This window comes from Parus major, chromosome 20 (genome assembly GCF_001522545.3).
Source record: "Parus major isolate Abel chromosome 20, Parus_major1.1, whole genome shotgun sequence".
NCBI classification, from domain to species: domain Eukaryota; kingdom Metazoa; phylum Chordata; class Aves; order Passeriformes; family Paridae; genus Parus; species Parus major.
In genome coordinates, this window is record NC_031788.1 from 12261727 (window position 1) to 12288033 (window position 26307).

The following is a 26307-nucleotide window of genomic DNA, read 5'->3' on the forward strand; positions in this document are numbered from 1 at the left end:
CTGTTCTTTACCAGTGAGCCCCTGACTTTTGAGAAAACCTCTCACAGAGAGCACACAAAGGTTGGGTTCTGCTGGATGTGGCACAAAGAGCTGGCAGGGAAACATTTTCAAAAGAGAATTTCATTTTACTCAAAGCCATAATGAAACCAGTTCTTTCCCAAATGAGATCTGTGGTCAGTCTGTAAATTGAATTCTGTCACTGACCTGTAAGAGATACTTGAATCCACATGAAGTTCAATGCTTGACAAAGCCACAACTCCGACATTGGCAGCAGCACCTCCCCAGGATCTGGGCACTTGGATGGATATTTAGATTAAAACCCTGGTTTATAGGCAGAGCTGCAGATGGATTTGGATTCCATCCCTCTTACTCATTTTGAAGCTTGGTTAAGTTTGAAGCACAGAAAAAACCCAACTCAATTATAATTTCTAGCTGTCAGGAAGGAATTCTATCAGCTCCATCCTCCAGAAGGAAATCCACACTGTCTAGCAGTAATCAGTTCCATTTGTGACCCTCCCAACAAAACCCTTTTTGTCTGTGATTTGTATTCAGCTTAGGACACGCTGATTTCAGCCCCTCTGTGGACTGTAATGTCTAAACAGCCCTTTTATTTTTAAATGCAACCAAGAAACTATTTGGCAGGGTCTGAATCTGAAGCAAAATCTCCCAACTGCACTGGGGTCTGGGCCCACAGCGAGGCAGGACACTCACAGACAACTCTGTTTGTTCAGTTTAGCTAAGAATAGGGCATTAGTAAGAAATACTTTAATCCAACAATCATGGTGTTTTGAAGGGAACTTTGAGTGTTTTTGGCCAGTTTGAGTGGCATGTGATGATCTCATGGTGTGGCAGCTGGAGCACAAATGAAGCTGCAGCTCTGACCACTGGCCATGGGCTGAGCTCTGCTGGCTCTGGGAACTCCCTCAGCTTTTGGGATTCAGAGGCACCAATGTGGAAAGGACTGAAGCTCCAGGCAGCTCCAGGATGGTGATTCAGGACACAAAACCTCCCAGCCCCTTTCCACTCTGCACACCTGGGCCAGCGTGTGAAGGAATTTGCTGCATTTCAGTCCAGTCCCCAGGCTCCACACCAAAAAACCAGCCCCAATTATACAACTGGCACTCACTGGATCCTGTTTTGAGCTTTTTAAAAGAGAGGCCGAGGCTTTTGAACAGCAAAACCGTCCCAAGAATTCCCCAGAACAGCCCCACGGATGCAGCGCTGCAAGAGACTCGTGTGGCATCTCAAAAAATACACATTTCAGATTCTAAGACTTCTGCAGTTTTCAACTTTCACCAGCATTCAAATTCACCTACATTAAAAGAAAATTAAATTGCCCTCTCCAACAAAAAGCAAACCACAACAAAGCAAACATCCTCCAGCAAACTGTTCCCTTGAATCCATTAAAAATTGCCAAGTCAACATTCCAGTGCCCGCTGCCCATCCCGGGCTCCACAAGTGGCACTTTGGGCTCCTGTTTGCCACCAGCTGTGGCAAGAACTGCATCACAGGCCAGGAATATTTCATGTTCCAACCACATTTCACATGCCAACAATACACCACGTTGCTTCAGAGCTGGAGTGCTGTGGAGGGAAGGAAAAGCCCCCAGTGAAACACTCCCATGAGGGATCAGTGTTTTAGGAGCTCCCTGGGGACGGGGGAATGTTGGACACGAGCCTGGCAGAGAGGCAGAGCACGAGCTGGTGAACCCAGGGGTAAAGGAAGAACAAGCCAGGAATTTGTTTTAATAGATGAGCAGATCAGAAATAAAAAGGGGTCACTATTGTGGCCCAGTGGGCAGAGAAACCTGGGACCAAGAGCTTGGACTCTGCCTGATTTATCACTAACAAAGAGAAATATGAGTATTGTGCTTCTCTGGGTATGTTTTAGCAAAGTATTGACTAAATCAAAAGCATTAAATTTATTCCCTTTAGGGTTTATAACTGCTGTAAGTAAAAGAGAAGTGCAGTCCTATAAAACACCAACAGGATTTTAACTTGTTCTGTCAAACAGAATTAAACTGCAAATAAAAGCCCCACCGTGGGACACCTTTAGTGAAGAAATTTCATTATCTGTAAGCAACAAATAATAAAGGATGATAATGAAAAGAATACAGAACAAAGCTGATCCCTAGCCATGCATACAAAATGTGCCTGAATGCTTCCTGGAAGCTCCAGCAAACCTCAAACTGTTTGATGTGCTCACACCTCTGGAAAACAAAAACTCTTACCACCATATAAATTCTACAGCAAGCCAATTTTTAATTATACCTATCAAAATAATAATAAAATCCCAGCAGTTTCATTCAAGCTGTTTGAATCACGGAGACCATCTATGCAAATATCAACACAGCATTTGAATTTCCAGGTAACTACTGCCAATTATACATGGGGACACTTTTAAAAAGAAATTACAAGGATAATTAATCATTTTCACACACAAAGGTAACAAGGTAACATCATGCAGTGGTTTTAAAAGCCTCCTACTTTCTGCATTTCTATTCTGGTTAGTTTGTGCCAAGATTAGAAGAGCAGATTTCAATTTTAAAAGAAGGAGAGAGGAAAGTGAAAAGCTTCCAGCCTTCCCTCTGGTCATTCCATGTGGGTATTATGGGATTCAAACATTAACAAGGGAATATTCTGCTGTTAAAAACAGGCTACAACAACATGGACAAGAATGTTGCACAAACATTTTCATGACTGTGCTGTCATCTGCTCTGTCCAGAGGTAAATTATTTGAAAATATCCTGCAGAAACTTTTAAAAATATATAGTTCTACTGAGGGCCCTGTTAGCTTGACAAAAAAAGTCATTATTTCTCTTTTTGCTGTCAGAAAGTTACAGAGGGTTTGAATTCTGTAGTAATACACTGGAAATTGTATTTACAGAGGTGGCACAAACCAACAGAGGAGGAGAGCAGGAACTTCTCCCTCTCTGCTGCTCCTGAGGACTCTGTGGCTCAGAATGACAACATCCAGCTGGGAGGAGAAAAGAAGAATTTCTGTGCAAAAATAATAACATTTCAGAAAGAAACCTGCTGGTACAACACAGATTCTGCTGGTCTGCTTTTTATTTAACAGAAGCTGCAGCTGACAAAGGTTCCCCAGCTACCAACAGGTTTATAACCAACACAGAAACTGAGGAATTCCAGGCAGGATCAGATCAGCACGGAATTTCTGTCTCAGAGCTGGACACAGAGAGCCAGGGGGGAGGAAAGGAGCCCTGGGTGCTCCACTGAGGCTCTCATTGTTTCAGAAATAGTAAGCTGTGTGAGTAACCCAGTTGGAACACTCCTCCTTGGAACGTTTTGCTGAGCTGTGAGTTGTAAAAATAGATTTGTAAGCCTCAGACTTGTCCTCACTGTCTGCAATGGATCTCTTGGTGGTGGTGGAAGAAGCTTTATTGACTTTTCCTGGGACTGATGGATTTCCATTCTCTGAGGGGAAAAAAGAAATAGAATGAAGCATGACAGCTTACAATGGATAAAGGTATTTAAATAAAGATGAAAAACAGTGTTTGAAAATTAAAATACATATATTTTTCAGCTCTCTCATGAATTTCTCCCATAACTGGACTGAACAGCTTTTAGAAATCACACTCAAAATACATTTAGAAATCTTGAGAGGAATTCTCTAAATCTCTTGCACTGCAATTCAGTACTGACAATATTTATTCCTCCAAGTGAAAAATGGCTCTTTGGCAACATGGAAGTCCCCAGCAGCCTGCAGCATTGTTTAGAAATCAGCTCTCAGATGCCAGCAGCTGAACTTGTGCCACACCTTTCCCCAGGGAATCCCTCTGCTCCCTTTATTCTTTGCAAAGTTATGGCCAACAGCAATGGTCTGAATCATTTTATATCTGCAGTGGGGAAATGCCCATCCTCTGCTTCTGATACCATTTTTTCTCAGTGTATTTTATCTACTGCTACATAAAAATCCTTTTTTTATTATTATTATTATTTAATCTCCCAAGTTGCAGGATGGTATTAAAAAAAGCCAAGTCTCTGGTGCAGAGAAATGAACATAGAAACTCAAAATCCTGGGTAAAACTCAGGCACAGGGGCTCCCAGGAACTGGGTGTGCAACCCCAAATCCTCAGAGAATTGTGTGTGCAACCCCAAATCCTCAGAGAATTGTGTGTGCAACCCCAAATCCTCAGAGAATTGTGTGTGCAACCCCAAATCCTCAGAGAACTGTGTGTGCAACCCCAAATCCTCAGAGAACTGGGTGTGCAACCCCAAATCCTCAGAGAATTGTGTGTGCAACCCCAAATCCTCAGAGAATTGTGTGTGCAACCCCAAATCCTCACAGAACTGGGTGTGCAACCCCAACAGAAACAGTTTCAAAAGGCACTTTTTCTTTTACATCCTCAGAAAAGAAGAAAAACCTCATTAATATTATTAGAATTTTGAGGTTGCTCAAGGTCCAGGAGCAATTCTCATCATCTGGAATGAAATATTTTGGAAAGTCTCTCCTGTATAAAAGCAGACAGCAGAGGGCAGGTCAGGCATTGCTGATGGAATTTCTGCTTCTCCCAGTTTATCTACAGATCATCATTCTCAGATTCTTCAAATTATTCTGATTTTTTAATGTACAGGACATAATTCTTCCCAAAGAAACCTCAGACTGACCTTAAGAATGTACCCATTCTGTTTGAAAATATCACTGTGGGGACATTAAATAGCAGAATAAATATTAAATAAAGACAAGGCACCATTCTTTGGATTTAAGGGCTGCCAAGTTTACTCAAAGCTTCAAGGCTGCTGTAGATTCATCAGTCCAGCCTAAAGTTTTATTTCAGTGCTCCCAAGGACACACAGTAGGTAAAACAGAGGAATAAAAGTTAAATAATCAGGGGTTTTTAACAAAATTCATCCAAATAAAGTGTCATAACATAGTTTTTGATTAACTGTACATCAAGAAACTGCAAATTCTCCTCCACTGCCTCACAGCCAGGAAAACACAGCAAACCCATGACTGTGTAAATTAGAATCTCTAATCTCATTAAGTCAGGTTCCCAATTTAAGCAATATTAGAATGCCAGAAACAAGCAAATCTGTCCCCGTTTTTCACATTAGGATTAAGCACCAACCTGAACTTTTGGTGAAGATGATTTGCCTGTTTTCCCCAGAGCTGGAACTGACACAATCCTTTCCATTCTTAACTTTTGAAGGACCTGCAGAATCTAAAAAAAAATTTAAAAAATAAAACAAAAAGCCAACAGAAAAATTAAATTCTGACAGCTTCAAGACTCAGAAGGTGACACTGAATTTGGAGCTGTATTACCTGCAGAGGGCTCCTGCTGAGAAGCTGCTGCTGCTGTCTTGCCTTTCTTTGATTTCTGAAACAACACAAGCAGAAATCTGGTAACAAACTGAAAGGAGATAAAACTCCCAATATTTAATTTAATATCCCAATAAAACTCATATTTGATAGACACACTATTGAATTCAGTACATTCTGATTTCTTACCCTGTAGAGCTCTTCCTTCCACATTTTTTGTGTTATTTCTACATGGAAAAAATAATAATCTTGAGAAGCCTGCAGTTACATGAAAGAAAACTCTGCAGGACAAAATTGGATTTGTCTGGATTTAATATTTTGGTTTGTGTACTTTGAAAGGGGGGTGTGTTAATATCATTAACTGATAATCTGAAGCCACACAGCAGGACAGTAAATTGCACAACATTAATAAGACACAAATAATTGTAATCAATAAAATTTTCAATTAAAATTTCAGAAGAGTCTGGAATCTTGTATCCACTAAATTTTGTTTAGTCCACAAAACAATCCCTCTTGGGTACCTGTCAATAACTGAACTCCCTGCTGCAGGATTGCTTGGGAAGACAAGATGCAAATAGTTAATCTAAATTTTAAAAAATATATCTGTGCAGCAGATTTTCCAAATTAATTTATATTTATATAGATTAAAAACCAGAAAAATCCCCTTACTGGTTTTGATTACATAAAGATGTATCAGCCCAGTCATTAGCATTATTCTCGCTGGATACATTCTGAATTGTGACCATGTTTTAAAACAGCTGCACAAACTCAAAGAAAATAAATATATTTAATTCTGTTTTCAAGCTCAGGAGAAGCCCTGCTGTGAAGCAAAGGATTAATAACGCTGGAGGGAAGAAATGCCACAGCAGATGTTGCTGCAAAGCTGAGACAGGAGGGGGTGGCAGAGGATCACGGCTCTGCATTCAAACCTGGCTCTGCTGCTGTCACATCCGTGGAATTTGGGTGGGAAGGACCTTAAAGCTCATCCCAAGCCTGGCCTGGGCAGGGACACCTTCCCCAGAGCTTCCTGCCCAACCTGGCCTTCGGGCACCTGGAAAACCTCAGTGCAGGGGATCTCCTTTTGTTGTGGGTGGATTTCCAAAGCAAAGTCACTTCCCAGATGTTTGTCATTCTATGGATGAATAAATTCACTGTGCATAATATAGATCAGAGAGAGATTTCAGTATGGGCACAGCGACAGTTGAGCTTGAATCATTTTTTTTTGTTCTGGCCCCAGCTGCATCTTCCTGATGTTTTGTCTCGTGGGGATAAAGAAAAGGAGTTTGTGCTTCCTGCCCCAAACGCAGCAGGTCCACCAAGCCTGCTAAAAGGAAGGAAGGAAGGAAGTGAGGAGGGAATCTGGATAGCAGTGCCAGGAAATGGGAATTGCTGAGCTGGAGCTGCCAGGTCTCAGATGCTGCAGGGACAGCAGAGGTTGGTTCCAGCTGCAGGGACCAGCTGGGACACCAAGGCCACCACTTGAGGCTGAGAGATTTGCAAATCCTGTCCTGTAATCCTCCACTAACCAAACAAATCCCATTTGCATGTTCCCCCAGGGCACACAGAGCCCCAGGACCAGGGCACGGTGTCCTTTTGTGCTGCCACCCTAAAAGCCACAACAGCCCTGCACACTCAGGTACTTTGCTGTGCACAAACTGGGGGCAGCATCACCTTCCAGATGATTCAAAACTATCTGACCCAAAGCTACAGGAGCTGTTCCTAAAGCAAACCAAGTGCAATCAGCCACTCACTCATCTGCTGAGATAGGCAACAGCCTAGAAACAAATTATAAATCTGGTTTTTTCCCCAAACTTTGAACTGCCAAATACTGAGGGGAAAAAAAGAAAAAAAACTCTCTGAATAGACACCATGAGATTATCACTCTTATGCCAGAAGCTACCAGACATGAGATGCAGAGACTATGAGAAACAGGAAACAGAACAGCAGGATTTTTATGGAAAACCATCCTTTTGATGTATTGCCCAGGCCCAGTGATGCTGCACTGGCACAGATGAATAAAGCCCCTGTGATGAGAAGGAATCATATGTTCCCTGACAAGTAAACAAGCATTTGTTTTAAAACAAACCAGGGAAATATTTGCATGGCAAAATCAAGGGATGAAACCTCCATCTCAAGTCTCAGATGCTGAAAGGATCAGACAGTGATTTATGTTGCTGAGACCCAGCTAAGTCTGAGCACCCTGGCCTGAGCCAGCACTAAAGGTTTGCTTGCTTTGGCATCCTCCAGGGAGTTCAGGGAAAAACAGCAGTGCTGACAAAATTCCCGTATGCACAAGTGTCATTTGACAGCTCAGCAGCACAGAACAACTCCCAGCTCACAGGGCAGTGCTGCAGAGCTGCAAGGATTTGATTTCCACTGCATTTCACCTGGGCAGATGGAAAAATGCAAAGGCCTCAACAGCACGGTGGGAATGAGGGGTGCAGTAATTGCTGAGGACTGTGAGAACCACAAAACATGATAAATATCCACAGTCTTACAGCACCAGCCCAGGAATGCACAGATCCCAACATCCTGTTTCTGACTGAGGCCAATAATCTTATTTTATAAGGTCAAAAAAACTGATGCCATCATCAGGAACTGCCACAAGAAATACAGAGATATTGTAGCTCATTACTAGAATGGATTAATTTCAAGAAAACCCTGAAATATTGCTGCAAGAGTCCATTTTACCCATTTGGAGTGCACAAGGCACTTCCTGCTGGTCAGGAGAAAGTTTAGGATGTACAACTTCAAGATGTTATTGGCCAAATACACATAAAAAAACCCCACTGCTTTTCAAAATAGTGTTTAAATACAACACAGCTCATGGAGTAAATTCCTCCTTCTTTACAGAGATCAGCAAATCTAAGAGCAGATTCATTGCAGAAAAGAATTCTTCCAATTTGATAACAAATAATGTATAAAAATCTTACCTTTTCTAATTTACTTTTAAGTCTTCTTTCCTCCATCCTTTTCTTCAGGATTTCCACATCTTCTTTATTACCATTAAGGACAATCACATCCTCCTCTTGAAAGGGAGTGCCACACTTATGAAAGAAAAGAAAGGACTAGATTGCATTTCTATTTTTCTGTCTCCTATAAAAAACAATCTGAACCAATTCTTTTATTCATTTATGTACTTTCTGTTCACGGGTTCCTTGTTTCACTGGCACAAATGTACTAAAATATATTCTTACTTAAAACCTACTCAATTTTCTGAACCCCACAGCTAAAACCCAAAAGTATTTTCTGATTTTTAATTATGAATGCATTTGATTAAGATACTTATGCCATTCAGCTCTAGAATTTGTCTTTCAGCTCAGTGAGATAAGAAACAACAACTGATGGGAGCAGCTCCTTTGCACAGAGCAGGGACAACACCAAAGGTGTTATTCCTCTACATCTGGAACAAACAGCACATTTTTCTCTTCCGCTGGGAGACAGGAAAACATGAAGGTGGCTTTTTTATTTATTATTATTTTTTTTTAATTTTACTGTGGGGATAAAAAGGGGTCATAAAAGCAGAATAATTCCTTACCCCAACCTTGCTGCCTCACTGGATTGTATCAGAGACTGTGCCCTTATCTGATTTATCAAACACTCCCAAGTTTCCAACTACTTTCATAAATTAATCTGGATAATGGCTGTAATGTGCTCTGTGTACTTCCACATTTGTTTCATACTTGAAGGCACAGATGTTTCCCTGTGCACATTTGCAATTATTTGATGTAGCAGCACACTCACAATGATGTTTTCTTGTCTAAGGTCTCAATTTGCTTTTTTTTTTTGGTTAGTGTTTTTCTTTTTTATCTTTTTTCCTTTGGTTGGTTTTGGGATGGGTGTTTTTGGTTATTTTGTTAAATGCAGAAGCTTTCTATTAATCTGCAAGATTAATTTATAATCCTGACTCTGCCATTACTCTTCTTTTTTCTAAGCAAAGGTTTAGAAAGGTTACTCCTGTATTTGCAGTAGGAATTAAACAAATGAAAGGACATATGGGCAGGACTTTGCTCCAGTGCTGAGCACAGCTCTGGCACTAAAACTGAACCTGAACCCAAGTGGTGGGAGATAGAGAGGAGACACAGGGGTCAGAGAGAGGCACAGGACAGCGGGCAGGAAGAGGAAAGGCACACACAAGAAAAGGGAGAGTAGCCCAGATTTTCCACTTTTACTCAATGAGAAATCCCAGCCTGCTGTGATCTCACACTTGGGAGTGAGAAAGCTCCAAAATCAAGAATTTCAGTCTTCATTCTGAGGCAGGAGCTGGCAGTGCCTTGATTCTAAAGAAGCCCCACAGATCCATTTCTAGAAGCCCCACAATTTCTTCTCTAGGGTGTTTCCTAATACAACGTTTCAAACATATTTTGGCAGTAGACTCTATAATTTCATTAAATGTTGCATTTTAAAAGAGCAAGCAAATCCAGGTTCCCATGTGGAAAATACAAGTGGAATTGTTCAAAACTGAAAGTATTTACAAGAAACAAGGAAATGATGACAGTGTTCTTTCCATTCCCTGAAACAGAAAATTTTTTGCTATGACAACATTGGATTATCTCAGAGACCATACCCTTCCAAACATCTTAATGAGATAAAAAGCAGGAAGAAGTTTCAGTTTTGCAAATTCAGATGAAGGACAGATGTTCTGTCCTTCAGATTAATTAAGATCTCGGGGCAGATGTTTGTTTTATGGTATCACGGGGTCTCCTCTGCTGTACCTTGTTTATCTTGGGCCTTTAAATACAGATGAAGGTACTTCCTGTAGTTCTTAGTACCTTGAATAGAGAACATTCCTAAATGATGTAGCTCTTATCTTTCTTAAAGTATAAAATACAGGATTTTTAAAGTAGCAATGAAACCTTAATTTAAGGTGACTTCCTGAATTCTAGAGTTCACAGTTTCAGCTGCCTAAGACAAGAGTTGTACATTATTTATTGCTGTAAAATACATTGAGACATTATTTTTTTTAATAGCATCCAAAATGTAATTCTGTGCATGACTACTCCAGTCTTAATGTAATACAAATGAACAACAGGCAAATATATTTTCATATCTAAATGTTTACACCAGTGTTACAGTTTAATGTTTTCAGAGAAACCTAAAGGCTCTTTCCAAATTTGACCAGTGAATTCCTGCAGTTCTCCTGAACATGATCATTACTAGGAAATGCACAATTCCCACCAGGATGTGGGACATGGATGGCCACAACCTGAGTGTCCCTCTTTAAACAGAGACATCTAGGGAGAGAATTGAACATCCTTGGACCATCTCACTGTTCATCTCCCAGCCACACGTGCTCATGTATTAAAGATTATTCTTGCTTGCCACAGCTAAGTAAAACCTGTTTTCAGAGAGTGAATTTCCCAGAGGTTTAGCCATTAAAAGTTCAGGAGTGTAGGATTTGCTGAACATGTTTTTTCACATTGTCACCCAAGCCAGACATGCAATGGGTCAGAGAGTAAAGGACAACTTGGGAGCAGTGGAAATTTCCCAGCCAGTGATTCACAGAACATGAACTTTCACTCAGGAGCTACAGCATCTACTTCCAAACCAGTTCCAAGAAAAAAGCCTCAATTTACAGAGTTTCTCTTAAAATCAGTGATAATTTTGTACCTGCCATACCTCTGCAGCTGTGCCTTAATTTTAAGGTTTTTCTCTTTGTTTACTTCTGACTTTATCAGAATGTGTCCTCCGAATCTCAGCACATTTAGGCTCAACTTTCCACTTATTAAACCCCCTAAGAACCTTTAAAAGGCTGTGACAGCAAACACTGTGTGTGTGAAGGATGATTCAAATCCATCTGGTCCTGTAAAGCAAAGCACATCTTTATGGCAGCAGAGAACACGCAGGGGTTAACACCTCCTGCTTCATTTTATACAGACTTTTGCAATTTTACAGTGCTGCTTTCTGCCCTTGTTTATTTGCTTATGTAAAAGTTACAGTTTTAAGGGCTGGAGCCTTACCCAACTTGTGGTTCCTGTATCTCATGGTTACAAACACGGTTCTACCAAACCTATTCATCACACTCACCTCACCGTACTGCTACGAGACTCATGGTCTTGTATTTATAGCTGTGCTTTATTATTATGTCCTTCTGTTTCCTATCCATTACCACACAATCTGTTTTTCTAGTTTTTTGTATCAGTTCCTCTTATTTTCCTGGCCCAGCAGGGCTGGACCTTTGCTTACAGAAGTGTTCAGACACAGCAGTGACACTTAAGCCTCCTCCTTATCTCCTCACCCCACCAGGGCTGGACTCTATTTTGCAGAAGTGGCAGCAGTTACATCCAAATCCTTCCTGTTTTATTTCCTTGGCTTGATCCCTGCTTTACAGAAGTGGTTACACTGCTAAGAGGCTCTCACGTTTAATTCTATCACTAACTCATACCTTAATTCTTCCTAATTTACGCTAAAGCGCTTTTCCCAAGCCAGGTCTGTGCTTCAAGGAGATCTTTCGCTTATTCTCGTTCCAGCTTCCAGCCACTGGAAATGGCCGGCAGCAGCAATTCCCTGCTGGAATTGTCGCCTCGGAACTGGAAAGTTTCGGCAGGCGAATAGTTAAGGGGAGGAGGAGAAGGAGGAGGAGAAGGAGGAGGAAGAGGAGGAGGCAGGCTCCCAGTTCTCCCAGTTCTGCCGGGCTCAGCAGCCGCAGCTCGGGGGCAGCGGGGGAAGGCTGGGGGGGCACAGCAGCTCCTCCGCAGTATTCCCCGCAATATTCCCCGCAATATTCCCCGCAGTATTCCCCGCAGTATTCCCCGCAGTATCCCGGCTCCCAGCCCTTCCCAGGCTGCCTGCAGAAGTTTCCCGGGAGCTGCAGGCGGATTCCTGCGGGATCCAATGCTGAGCGCTGCAGGGAGCGGGATGCAAACATTCCCGGTTAATGGTTAACCTGCTCCGGGATAAGGGACACGGCTCTGCTGAAGGACAATGACACCCTGCAATTCTCTTTATTATTATTATTATGCTGCCGTCTCCTGGCTAACTCTGGACGAGGTAAGGCTGCATCAGTTGCATCGCAGCATTCCTTTTTCCCTATGTAAAGCGGCAATTTTACTTTACATTTACATAAAGTTTACAATTTTACTCCAATCTATAGTAAGGTTAATATTTTTTCCCCTTCTTTACCTTGTGACGGATACACAGAAGGATGGAGGTAATTACTGCTAATTGTTTGTATTATAAAAATAACGGTATTTATGCAAATTATTTTTTTTTCAGCTTTGTAACTTAAGGGTTTAAATAGTTTTCATTGTATTTGTTTTAAATTACTGTGAGGTCAAATACACATAGAATAACAGGAAAATAGTAAAGATGAACATTAAAACTTCATAAATTTGCTGTATATGTATCAGTAAATTGGAACGCAGTATTTTACTTAAATAACTGGGCTTGATGGAGAAATGCTTTTACTCAATGCAACTCAAAGTCCAGTAGCAGGCTTTGTGTTCTGACCCCATTTAAACAAAAAAAAAGCACTTAAAAGAGTTGATTTTAACATTTTTTAAAGGATTGAATTAGTCTTCTCCTGTTTATAAAATGTCTACATTAATTCCTGCATAAATAACTTTCAAACAACAAAAAAAAAAAAAGCTATGAAAAAAAGTTGAAAGAAGTATTTAAGGCTTTTTCAGCATTTTATTAGAAGATGAAGCATTCCCAAGTCATTTATCTCACTAAATTACGAGGTCATACGAAGCAAACTTTATCTAAACTTTAATATTAGGCAAAAGCAAAGATGACAGAGAAAACAGAATGTTTAGAGGTGCAGTGATGCAGTCCCGAAATGGCAGGGAGAAACAGCAAAAAGCAAAATTGTTACTACAAAATTCGCAGCCAAGAATGTGCTAATGGGGTCTCAGTGAGCTGAGCTGACATTTCACAGCCTTTTTCCAGGCATCATCATCATTCTCCTTTCCTCTAGAGTTTACTTTGTTAATTCAGATGGAGCATTTTAGACTTAGAACAATTTTCTATTAAAACTAATATCCTTAAAAGCATCCACAAAAGTGCTTGAAAACCCCTACTTTTATTTTTTTTATTTTTATTTTTTTCCCAAGAATGTCACACACTACTCGCAGGAGTTTTAAAAATTCATGCAAGTTCATCCTCCAGATTTAGAAAACCTGTGCATAACATAGGAAATTCTGGGTTCCAGAGACATTCTGCTAACAAAAAATACCTTTCATGGCACTCTTGCATAATAAGACTCAAGGGCAGGATACTCCCAGTGTTGGATTGGGTTATTATGGACATTCCCAATGGGAATCTCTTGCTCCTCAAGGAGGAAATTTGGGAGAATAATCTTTGCCAGCAGACAGGGCTGAGAGGATCCTGCTAAACCAACAAATTCCATATCCAGTGGCACTGCCAGCTGCAATTCCAGCTCGAAATCTGGTCAAACACTACCAAAAAGCCACTGCTTTTATTCCATAATATCCCCCCGAGGCTGAAAGATGTCAAATTCAGTTCTTGCAGGCCAGGCTCCATCATTCAGCTGTCCCCCATAAATTAGTTAACACTGGAGAGGAATTGCTGCCTCTTATGGGGTGTTTGTGTGTTTTAATGATGCCATAAAAATACAGTTTCTAGATGTCACACAGTCCAGTAGGAAAAAATCCATAGTAAACACTTAACAGCCTGAAACAGCCCCAAAGCTATTACTTGAAGGGTAATAAAAATTCAGGTGTATGAAACAAGGAGGTTACAGCTTGAATTACACTTTGCAATCTGCCCTAAATGTATGCAAGGAAAAAAAACCTGCCAAGCATCCTCATTCTGGATGGATTCAGAGAATACTCCGAGCTGGAAGGGACCCACAAAGATCACTGAGTCCAATTCCCAAATAAATTATCTGTACAGGGACTGAACCCACAATCTTGGTGTTGTTTTATATTTAATCAGGTATAAAATCACAAATATTTTTTACAGCTGCCTGCTGGTTTTAGTGTAATTCTTATATTCAGAATGAACCTTCCCTGTGACATCCCAGAGATCTCGTGACATTAATTCAGAGGAATCTCAGTGTTCCTCCTGCTAGTTATTCCCTCAGAATAGAGATTCTGTCTGAGTCCAGCTGCACAGAAATCGGTGTTTCCCCAATTCCAGCCCCTGGGTACATACATTATGATCCTCACAGGAACCCTCTCTGGGCTCTGGCACAGGAGGCATTTCATTTTTAATGTAAAAATCCTGCTTTTCACCTTGCAGTGGCATCCCTGCTCTCCTGCTTTCTGCACAGCATCCAAAGGTTGACAAGGACTTGATTTGCTGCAGCTTTTTGTTCAGATGGATGGAACGCTCCCATCGAGGTTGTTTACCCAGTGAATGGATCCCTGAGGAGCTCAAAGGCAAGAACACTCTCCTGGGAGCTGATTTCCTCATGTTTTTCTTGGAGCTGCTGAAAGAACATCCCAGGAAAATGGACGAGCCCTCCACCTAACACAGAGCTCTCCTTTTGGGAATGCTCAGTGGAAAAGAGGCACCATTCCAGCATGAAATCCAGTGCTTACCAGTGAGGACCAAAGGATAAATACATTCCTTCCCAACAGCCCAAGAAAATCTCAAAAAGGTGGGAATATGGAGGATCCCTTCCCTCGGTTCAATTTGTGTTCTTAATGCTTTTTGAATCTCAAGTCTCATTGCTGCTTTAACTACAATGGCCTCTTTATTTTCAAGCTTTTAAGGGAGGTGCTGATTTTTTATTAAAAAGAAATATTTTCCACTTCTTTCTAATGAAAACCTTGAGCTTTCCAACCTCAGCAGCATTCCTCTAATGAAACTACCTTTATAAAAATCTATTCTTCTCCGTTCCTGTGTAAAGCCAAATACTTAATGATTTTGACAGCTGCAAAGTGCAAAATATTTCAAGGTGAAATGCAAATTTTGTTTAAAACAATCACTGACTAAAAGAAGAGAAAGTTAATTACCTTTAAAATAAAATTTAAATCTTAAAAAAATTAACTGTTAAGCTAAACATTGGTATTTTTCTCTAGGAATTTTGATACCAAGTGCTTCAAGGATAAAGACTTCATGTAATTGCTGTGGGATTCAGGACTGGCTGCACTCTCATTCCTCTGAGTGTTCAACAAGGTAAGGAAAAAACCAAAATGGAAAAACTCCTGTGCTAATCCTGCTGTAAATTAGTTATCTCAGAATGCCAATACTGGCATGTGAGTCCTTATTACCTCAGGGTATGCACAAGTACCAAAAATAAGAAATGTGTGTTGTCCCCTTGTTCAGTTTCCCAAAGTACAAAGATGTCAGAGAAAAAAAAAAATTAAAAAAATTAAAATGTCAGAGTCAGAAACATTTGCTGACTTTATAAGGATAAAACCCAGACAATTTTGTGGATTACGTTTTAGTCTCTTCCTTCTGTTTATTTAATAAATTTTCTGTTGATTTAATTTACTGAATTCTGATCCTCTGGCAGAACTTCAAGTTTCCCAGGCCTTGAGGAAATCTCAGCAGCAGCTGCTCCTCAGCACTCAGAGCTCACTTCTTCCCTGGGGCTCACCCAGCACCTCTGAGCACAGGAAACTCCCACCTGAGGAGCTGAGCCCCCCTTGGTCAAGCAGTGAAGAATTCAAAGCCATTTTGGGTTCTTTTGGAGATCATTTTGTCCTGGAAATGCAGAATTCCTGCCTCAGGGCTCTGCATTCCCAGGGGCTGAGTGCTCTCAGTATGGGCACACTCAGTTCCTCCTGGTAGTAAACCCAACATTTATAAATGCAGCACTAACACGGCATCTATTTAAAAAAAAGAAACAGAAAAGTTCTCTCCCTCTATCTCACTTTTCCTTTCAGATGATCTGAATGTTTAATTGGACTATGATAAGAAGACAGGATCTGGAAATAAAAGATGAACCCACTTCATGCAAAGAAATCAAAATTTTTATTGTGTGTTGCTGTCTGTATGTTCATCTACACCTTCATCTACCTAAAGGTTCCACTTTATGACGAGTCAAATGACCAAAAATTCCGTGTCAGGAGAGCAGAGTGTGGTTATTACCCGGATGAAATCTGCTCAGCTCTTTTTGTGGGGAAACCTGCAGCCTCTAAAATTGGAAACTTTTGTCAGAAGTCCTACCAGCCCAAAGCCCTCAGCTGCATTCAGAGTTCCTGCAGCTGCTCCACAGTCCTGAAGACTCTGCATTTTATCACCAGACCGCTGTCAGAGGAAGAAGGAAATTTCTCCTTGGCGTACATTATTACAATTCACAAGGAGCTGGAAATGTTTGTGAGGCTGCTAAGAGCTATTTATATGCCTCAGAATATTTACTGCATCCACATTGATGAAAAGTCACCCAGAGATTATAAAACTGCTGTACAGAACATCGTTAACTGCTTTGAAAATATTTTTATTTCCTCCAAAAGAGAACACGTTGTTTATGCAGGGTTTTCAAGATTACAAGCTGATATTAATTGCATGAGAGACCTCGTTAACTCCAAAGTTCAGTGGAATTATGTTATTAATCTGTGTGGTCAAGATTACCCCCTGAAAACAAATAAAGAAATCATACAATACATAAAAAGTAAGTGGAATGGGAAAAACATCACTCCTGGGATAGTGCAACCCCTTCATGTGAAGCACAGGACAGAGGTCAGCTACAGGGAGTACGTCCATTCTGGGGTGCCCTACGTGTACCCAGCAAAGATCAGGAAAGCTCAGCCTCCACATAACCTCACCATCTATTTTGGCAGTGCCTATTACATCCTCACTAAGGACTTTGTGGAGTTCACGCTGAGCGATGCCCGCGCCAAAGCTCTGCTGGAGTGGTCGAGGGACACCTACAGCCCTGATGAGCACTACTGGGTCACCCTCAATCGTTTACCTGGTAAGAGTTTGGCATTTCTGCCCCAAAAATCCCCAGCAGGGCAGGGCTCAGGCAGGGAGAGGCTTTGAGCTCCAGCTCGCAGCTGAACAGCTCTGAATTGCAGAAATAAAGTCATTTCTTCAGCTTTGGTGCTGCCCTTTTGTAAAGTCACTTCTGGTGGCTGAGAAATAAAGCTTGCCTGTAGGAAATTGCTACTTCAGTGCAGACCAGGAGTTAGAAAAATTCTGGTTAAAAAAAAGTGTTTTGCTGCATGAAAGCTTTTGCTCTCAAGGAATAAAATAAAAAAAAAAACAATAATTCTGAGAATATCTGTTCTTATGACATAAATATCTGCAAATAAACACTTAATGTGACTGCAGTTAAGAAGTGTCCAGCAGTGAAAATTTTCCCTGTATTAAGTAGAAAAGAATTTTATCAGAGCCTTTTGTTTTTAAAGATGCTCCAGGGGCTACACCCAATGCAGGCTGGCAAGGAGACCTAAGAGCCATTAAATGGAAAGATCAAGAAGGACTCTCACACAAAGGCTGCAAAGGTAATGTGAATTTTGATCATGAACTTAAATTTGATTCACTGAGGAGCATTAATTGGTGATTATATATTATTTAAACCAGGTATTTAATATGCCTCAGTGGTCATATATAATTTATTTTGGAAGTATGAAATAAAACAAGGTGCCCTATAAATTACTGCACTATATCCAATTAAAGTGATTTTGAGATATATGTTATATTAATATATTAGCTAGGTATTTTATCTATTTTGAGATGAGCACAGTATCCATGCACTGAAAACCCTTCTATCAGCCCCTAATTAGCAATGCACTAATTTGACTGATCAGTTCTCAGTGGAGGGGCTTTACCCGGATGTTTGTCAGGTACTTCCATCAACATTGGGTTCAACCCCTCCAATTTGAACAATACAAAAGAACATTGCTGAGCACATGGAAAGCATGCAGAAATAATTAAAATCTCCAAGTGTGCAAGCTGAGCCCAGGTGTGACTGAGCAGGGAATCCCAGCAGGAGATCAGAACATCTGATGCCCAACTACAACGTTTTATTAATCAGAGTAACATGGCAGGGAACCAGCTGGAGGTAACAAAAATCTATTTCCATAAAACATAAACCCAAACCCTCATCTTTAGAATATTCTAACATTATCCTCCAGCTCCATTTCTATGCAGAAATGAAAAGGTGTAAAGCGATTTTTAAAAGAGCTTCCCTTCATATTCCCTCTGCTGCCACACCTCTCCAATCTGTCCCTGCAGGTCATTATGTCAGAGACATCTGCATTTACGGCCTGGGGGACCTGCAGTGGATTATTGAGTCCCCTCATCTGTTTGCCAACAAGTTTGAGGCTGCTGGGAACCCGCTGGCGCTGGAGTGCCTGGAGAGGCGGCTGCGGCTCAAGGTGCTGCGCCAGGCTCAGGTGCCCATCGAGCAGCACTGGCGCCTGCAGGAGCGCAGCCACTTCAACATGCAGCTGGATGTGTGAGCTCAGCCCTCTCCTCGCAAAACTGCAGCATCCTGCCACAGAAAAATGACATTTACAGCCACGGCCTTTGCTCAGTGCATCGAGGGGAAAGCACAATCCTGTACTCCCTGAATAATCGGGGGTTATTTATTCCGGCAGCGAGGGGTTAATTCCCAAAGAATGTCTGAATCTCTGCTGAAGACAAGGGGGGAAGTTCATAATCCATTAAGTGACTTATTTAGCTGGAAAAGTCAATATTCCTCATGTTCACAGCCAAAGCATGACTAACTGGCATGAAAATAATAAAATGGAAGCAGTGACTGAACAAAGATAAAGTATGAAGAAATAACAAATTAAAGTCATGACCACTGAATGTCTCAGGAAATGTTTTGAGTAATGAAGTTGATGCTAAAATTTCAGAGCTTGTACGTAAGTGACGAGCAGTTTGTGACACAGTTCATGCCACTGGGGGATGTGGGTTTGTTTTTATTTCCCAGGGCCAGCTGCATCCCTAATTTCATTTTGTAGCATGGCAACATCACTGTGGTCCTTCCCAGGCTTTGCTCCTAATAACAGAAGGATCCTGCAACACGTTTACCTCCAAGTCTCTGCTCTGAGTCTCTGCAGGAGTTTAGGGCAAGGATACAGGGAAAATTTGAAGGCAGGGATTACAGGAAAACTGAACAAAAACCCATTTTTCAAACATTTTTCTATCCCGGTGTACCTGACTGAGAGAAGCAAAGAGGCTGCAGCAAGTGCAGTAACACCTGGCAGGAATCAGGATGATTCACTTGATTAAAAACTGCAAATTATAAATAAAAATTAAATAAATAATTTAAAAAATAAATTAAAAGTAGCAATTTCAATGTAATCTTCAGTATGCACCCAAAACATCCCTGGGTTTTTTCAAGAATATTGGCTACAGATAGAGCCTATTACCAAAAAAATCTTAACCAACAACAGGATATGAAAGTTTCTTGTTAATTTATTCCCAGGTTGCTGGAACTTTACTCCTCATTTTCCCACACAAGTTTATTGGAAACATCATTTCTTGCAAATGAACTTTCACCTAAAGAAAGGCCATCTGGTCACTATTTATTTACAAACTCAACACAAATGCATGTCCTCAGTTTCATGGATAATCCAGGACTTATCTTGTGGTTAAATATTGCTGGACATACTTTTTTTTTTTTATGGAGGGAAATAAAGCTAAAAAAGAAAAGGAAAATAAAAGCCAGGCACATGTTCATGCTGAGCTTGTTGAGAGTCTCTCTCCAAAACATTACTGAAGCTAATGGGTCTCTGGAATGGATTAATCATAGCAATATTCATAATTAATTTCTCTCCAGTCCACTGTTGGGCACTGCCAGCGTTTATCCACTCCATGATGTCTTTTAGAACGGGAATGGAACACTCCTTATTGCCATCATTGCAACAAATCCGGTCTCCAGCCTTCACCCCTGGCACCAGCACACAGAACCATTGGGAATCACTTCCAATTTGAATTAAAATGAAAAATTCAATAGCCAGGCACTACACATCATGGACTCCTTTCTCAGAAATTGAACCAGACCAAAAACCTGCACAAAAAGGCCTCTGAAAATACAGTTTTGGTATGACTTGACCCATGTCAACTTTGCATCCTTTGCTTAAAGGATTTTGTATTTGAAAGAAAATTTTAGAAAAATCATCACTAAACCATTCTGAAGTAGTAAGAAATAACATTCAATTCATTATTGTGATTACCATGACCACATCATCTCCTTGAAACACCCATGAAAAGCCTTCATGGATTCTGTGTTATTATGTTAACAGTTGATCAATAACAAGTTTCAGACCTTAGTAAATATTTGTTAATTTTGGTGTCCTAAGAACAGAAAGGGCCAAAGTGACCCTGGTTCCAGGAACCACTGCTGCACACACAGCTCTGGATCTGACTGCCACAGGCATAAATTCTGTTCCAAAAAGCTTCATATCTAAATTAAACATGGGCTTGTGTTTGATATGGCACAGAGCTAAATAGTTAGGGCACTGCTTCAAGTCTGTGTTTAGTTGACTCTGAAAACAAGCCCAAATCAAACTTTGAAGTGATCCAAGAAAGTACATTTTACATGTAATCTTGTCCTTAACTTTCAAAGTGACTCCCAGAAGGACTTCCAGCACCAATTCCATAACATCTCCACACCACTTCTAGCATATTCAGAGAGTCAGCTCCCAAATTAAAGCATCATTTCTGTCAAATAGCAGACTTCCAATTAGCAGACACCAAAAACTGCCCATGCAAGAACCTGCAAGCCAGTTGGAACAGAAATTCCACAAAACTCGGGCACACCAAAATCCACAGACCTACACAGCTCCCCACAGACTTGGAACCTCCAACATCCCATGGGATACACAAACAGGGAGAACAGACAGTCTTGATTGTTCTTTTAATTTTAGGCTGTTGGAGAATTAAACACCTTGCTCCAAAGTGTAAGTTTTAAACTGACAGATTCCATCACAGGGAATTCCTCCTGAGGAACAGGAGGCAGAAGAGCTGCTGCTACAGATTCCTCTTCTGGAAGCAAAGTTATTTCTCTGCCTGCTGACTGAAATGTGACTAAGTCACATTTTAGCATGTGACAGTGTTGAGAGTTTAAATTTGCCCTTCTTACTGATCAAAATTTGGCTCAAGCCAAATCCATTTCTGTGGAAGAATGTATTACAAGATGCATTTGCACTCCTAAGTTGCTCTGTTTCAGACAAAAGCTCTTTTCCAACTCTTTTAAGTCTAAGCAGAAGCTACACAATTTGTCCCCAGCACTTCATCTACCAAGCCTGCTCTCCACCTTAAACCAGCACTAAAAAATTCTCACTGCTCTTTCAACAAATCTTTGAAAGCCAAGAAGTTTTATATTTTAGCAAGACAGTTGAAATCATTTACCCTGCAGGCAGTGAGAGACAATCTCTCTCTCTCAATGCTGCTCCATTTTATCCTTGGATAAAATTCTATATAACATATTCTAAATAACATTCATTTGAACGTTATTCTTTAAAGCCAATCCTTCGAAGTGCTACTTAAGATGTGAAGAAAGAACAGCTTATTTTCAAGGTAAAGCACTTAAAGAATGGCCTCACACACTAATTACAGTTGCTAATGGGCCCCCACCCCTGACAGAGCCTCTCCCATTCCTGTGCCTTTCCCGGTACCAATCCAGTCTGACTATTCCAGGAAAGCAGGTAAGTGCATGTATTTTATACTGTCAGCTCTTCATCTGAAGTTTCTTTGAGGCAAAAGAAAGAACTCTGAGAGAAAGTTTGGTTCCTCTTCCCTAGACCCCTTCAAACCCAGGACTTTGGCAAGTGCTGTCAAGAAAAACCAAGGAATGTTCAATCCTGCATCATCCTGGTGTTTCCCATTTCCCTGAATCAGACAGAACCTGCACATGCATCCTGGTTTTTCCTAAACACTTCTTTGGTGACCTGCACACCACTGGGCAAATGGATTTCTCTGTTTCTTGTGAGCAGCCACAGTAAAAACTGAGCTCAGAACTGAGCAGTGAGAGGTCTGGATATTCCCTGGGGAGTATTTTCATTATCTCTTTCCAAATTCCTGTGGGAAATCACTGCTGGGTACAGGGAGCAGAGTGGGGACTCACAGGCAAAGGGCACACCCAGGACAGAGCTCCTGAATCCCACATTTGTGGGGATGGGAATGGCCCAGAGCTCCACACTGACATTTCTCCACTTTTGCAGCCACTGCAGAGCTCTGGGATGAGGTGAAACCACAGATTCTGCTGGCTGAGAACTGAACAGAGCCCCAAGACAAGACAGGATCATCCTTTGTGAACCTTCCTCATGTCACTCTGCAAAGTCACACAGCACACACAGGTGGGATGGCACAGGCCAAACACACAAGGTGGCAAGGTCAGGAAAATGCTGTGGCTCACAGGGGTCTCACAGAGAGGATTTTGCTTCAAAATTATTGTAATTCCTAAAGCACAATAATTAGCACCAGCAGAAACACGTTTGAGACAGCCCACAACATTCAAATGTTCTGTACTTCAACATTTTTTGCATTAGCAAAATTAGAGGACTCTATTCATTAATAAAAGATTGCAATCTGAGCACAGGCAATGCACAATACTTCATTGTTTTCTTCTTCTTCACTCATTTATTTTCCTGTATGTCCCATTGGTGCAGAAATGCAGAATGTGCTGCTAATTAGTGCTTTGGACATAACAAACTGTGAGATACCACAAAGCACAGCAGCCACTTCCCTCTGCTCCTGTTTAGAAGAGTTCTACTCCCCTTTTTGTTTCTGAAGGGGAACAGCATCAGAATGCACCCAAAAATCTATCAAATCCCTCTGACCTTAATGAGTGTTCTCTCAGCTGGTTACCATTGTCTTGGTGCATCAAAATCCAATCATGACAGGATGAAAGACTAAATATTATATTCATTTAATTATTTCTGGAAGAATCTTTCTGAGTATTGTGAAGAATTTCCATGCATGCTAAACACTCATTACTGACCAAAAAAAATCCAGGGAAATAAATGTGGGCTTCGTTTGGTTTTTATAAGATTATCAGACTGGCCAAATCATGGACAAAACATCTCATTCCTGCATTTTATGATCTGGTTACACCCATCCATCAACAAAAATTTAGATGCAAAAAACCCTCATTAAAAATAAATTAGTATCTGCCAAGAGGAAACAAAGCCATTAGGACAGAACAAAATGAGCACTGAAAGGAGCAATATGAGATTAAACCTTACAATATCCAACAATTTACCAAGACAGAAATTTTTCCTTCCCAGGTCTTCTTTAATATAAATATACTCCACATTAAATATCCAATTTTATCCAGTAGCAGGGTGTTCACAGAAATTAAATAACGACCTAAGTCTGGCAACTCTCACCACAAATCTTGCTGATAATGAAAGCAGTGATAGGAAAAAAAGGGATTTGCTCATTTTATAATTGTCCTTAGCTATAAAAAAACCTCTACAAGGAGAGCAGCAATGTGAATCAAAGTCAGTATTTTCTACAAGAATTCATGGAACTGCTGAGAATTCTACAAAGGTGGCCCCACACAAAAATTTAAAAAAACCCAATGTCCTTCAAAAATACAAGGGTCAAAACAACCTGAAAATACAACCAGTTTAAACACAGAACAGATGCTGATAAAAACACAAGCCATGTGCATTCAGGGAGATAAAATTACCAATCAAACAAAACCTCCAAAACCAAACCAATCACCCTTTTAAAAACTGAAATTAGTACCAAATATTGGGGGGAAAAAAGAGGAGATTCTAAAATAGTTACTGCAAAATCAAACTGAAAACAAAAATACTCATTTTTGTAACTATTTAGAATCAGTTTTTAATAAAGAAAGGCCATTAAGAAAAAGTGAGGCCTCCACAGAACAGAACTTTTACAAGTTCCATTTCAATTTGCATATGCAGATTAAAAACTCCCTTTTGAGAGGAGTGAATGCAGTTGTATAAACACACACATGGCCCAGCTGCTTCTACAGCAGGTAAAACTCACCTTGTGACAAACTTCTGCTTTAATTTCTTTGAGAGCACGCTCAGAGAACACACAGCCACAGTTTCTCAAGAAGCAGAACCTTTAAAGAAAAGACAACACACAGTGATTTTAAATAAACTAAGAGAGATCTGTGCAGTGCTGGCAGGTCAGAGCCCACCTTCTCCTCAAGTTTTTACACCTAATCAAACTATCAGCATATTTAAATAGGTAATTAGTTTAGTATTAATGCACACGATGTAAGAATTGAATTAAAAATACTGGGTATATTAAACCACAATAGATATTCTGGTTTTTTATCTTAAGTGTCTCCTGGCTAATCCCTCCCTGCAAGAAGAAATTATTTGCAACCGTGGAGCCATGAACTCCTCCTCCCTCAGGTGCCAAAGAAGTTGCTGCTCTGCCCAAACCAGGCTGTGAGGAAATTCCCTGCCCTAGAGCAATAAAACACAGATGGATTGCAGGGCTGGAACAGAGAATCCATCTCCAGTCTGATCCTAACACAGGCAGAGGTGGAATGGAGCATCTCTCCCATGAGGAAAGGCTGGGAGAGCTGGGGTTGCTCAGCCTGGAGAAGCTTTGGGGTGAGCTCATTGAGCCCTGAAGGAGCTGCAGGAAAGGTGGAGAGAGCTGGGACAAGGGATGGAGGGACAGGACACAGGGAATGGCTCCCAGTGCCAGAGGGCAGGGCTGGATGGGATATTGGGCAGGAATTGTTCCCTGGCAGGGTGGGGAGGGTTGGCACAGGTGCCCAGAGCAGCTGGGGCTGCCCCTGGATCCCTGGCAGTGCCCAAGGCCAGGCTGGATGGGGCTTGGAGCAGCCTGGGACAGTGGGAGCTGTCCCTGCCAGGGCAGGGGTGGCACTGGAGGAGCTTTAAGGTCCCTTCCAACCCAAACCAATTCATGATTCCAACTGCTTGATGTGACTGAAAGGGAGGTCTCATCCCATCTCCCGTGCTTCAGCCCCCAAACAACATTTAGTCAGTTTCTTTCCTGCCAACGTTACCCTCTACATCTAAATTTATTCAGGAAAAGGTAAACTTTCATCTTTACTCTTGAGCATAACATGAAAGGACACCCAGAAGTCTCTTCAACTCTGAAAGCTCAAGCTTGAAAGCTGAAAGCCAGACAGGTACTCCCCACCAAGGCCTGGGTTAGCACATGATTTACATTTTGCATTCAGTTTTCCCTGCTCTGAGCCCACTGTTCCAGCCCTGAGCACTGACCTGTGCCTCCCGTTCATCTCCAGCCCCACCACGGGGCAGATGAAGCGTGCAGACTGCAGGTCATCGTACTTGTCCCCCTTGATGCTCTCCTTGTCCCCACACCACGCTGGGTTATCCACCAGCTGCAGTTCTGTCACATTCTGGAAAACAAAAATGCAAACCTTAAGCTTTTTTTTTTTTTCCCCATGATAACAATCCTTGGTATTGTTTTCATCATGTTTTGTATTTAAACACTTTGACACACTTTAATCACACTTTTTAACACTTTAATGCAGGGAGCACCAGCAAATGGAGATTTTACAGCATGACCCATGTATTTAACATTGTAACTTCTCATATTAAACACAACATGTTTACCTTAATGCTCTTGATATGGGATGCAGATTCCATGGGGGTTTTATCAGGGGATTTGTCCAACAAATATTCAATGATGGCATCTTTGTTGTACAGCCTGAAACATAAAAATCCCAGTGATTCCATTGGGTTGCCACCATGTTTTGTATTTATAATTTATTTTTACTCCTGAGGGGTCCATGGAAACGTTCCCACCTGCCCAGCTCACAGGCCACGATGGGCCGACGCAGCTTCTCCTGGCTCAGGGCACAGTAGAACCACCTGGCCACCAATTCAGCAACTTTGTCAACCTGCAGGGATAAAAACTCTCATTATTTAAAAATATCTGTAAATTATTTAAGCGTTAAATCAGCTCACACTCGAAGCATTCAGCAAAGCCCCAGGTTTCTCACCAAACCTGCCTTGTGCAGTCCAAGTTAATTCATAAAATAACTTCAGTGAAGGTTTTTGGGAAAATTCTAGATCAGTTCTCCACCACCTCCCTGGGCAGTTCCAGTGCCTGAGCTCCCTTTCCATGGGGAAATTCCTGCTCTGTCCCCCCTGAGCTCCCCTGGCCCAGCCTGAGGCCGTTCCCTCTCCTCCTGTCCCTGTTCCCTGGGAGCAGAGCCCGACCCCC

At 41.2% G+C, this 26307-nt stretch overlaps 2 protein-coding genes across 5 annotated transcripts; one reads left to right on the forward strand and one right to left on the reverse strand.

Annotated features, from left to right (window-relative positions):
• Positions 1-2237: 2237 nt before the first annotated feature.
• On the reverse strand, positions 2238-26010 carry RTF2 (replication termination factor 2). Of its 3 annotated transcripts, none has more exons than XM_015647608.2 (8): positions 25887-26010; positions 25695-25788; positions 25338-25477; positions 24115-24193; positions 8214-8327; positions 5284-5338; positions 5090-5182; positions 2238-3434 (listed from the first exon to the last, which is right to left on the reverse strand). In XM_015647608.2, exons 2-8 carry the CDS (start codon positions 25725-25727, stop codon positions 3250-3252), a joined length of 699 nt encoding a protein of 232 aa, XP_015503094.1. In that variant the 5' UTR covers positions 25728-25788; positions 25887-26010; the 3' UTR covers positions 2238-3249. The 3 variants fall into 3 exon arrangements, with proteins under 3 accessions (XP_015503094.1, XP_033374934.1, XP_033374935.1); XM_033519043.1 differs by having other exon boundaries at positions 8214-8348; XM_033519044.1 differs by lacking the exon at positions 8214-8327.
• On the forward strand, positions 11969-19418 carry LOC107213312 (beta-1,3-galactosyl-O-glycosyl-glycoprotein beta-1,6-N-acetylglucosaminyltransferase 7). 2 transcript variants are annotated; one of them, XM_033519042.1, is made up of 6 exons: positions 11969-12270; positions 14485-14845; positions 15270-15366; positions 15707-17110; positions 17547-17642; positions 18376-19418. In XM_033519042.1, the coding sequence occupies exons 4-6, from the start codon at positions 16135-16137 to the stop codon at positions 18600-18602; spliced, it is 1299 nt and encodes a 432-aa protein (XP_033374933.1). In that variant the 5' UTR covers positions 11969-12270; positions 14485-14845; positions 15270-15366; positions 15707-16134; the 3' UTR covers positions 18603-19418. The 2 variants fall into 2 exon arrangements, with proteins under 2 accessions (XP_033374933.1, XP_015503092.1); XM_015647606.3 differs by having other exon boundaries at positions 11970-12270; positions 16080-17110.
• Positions 26011-26307: the final 297 nt, after the last annotated feature.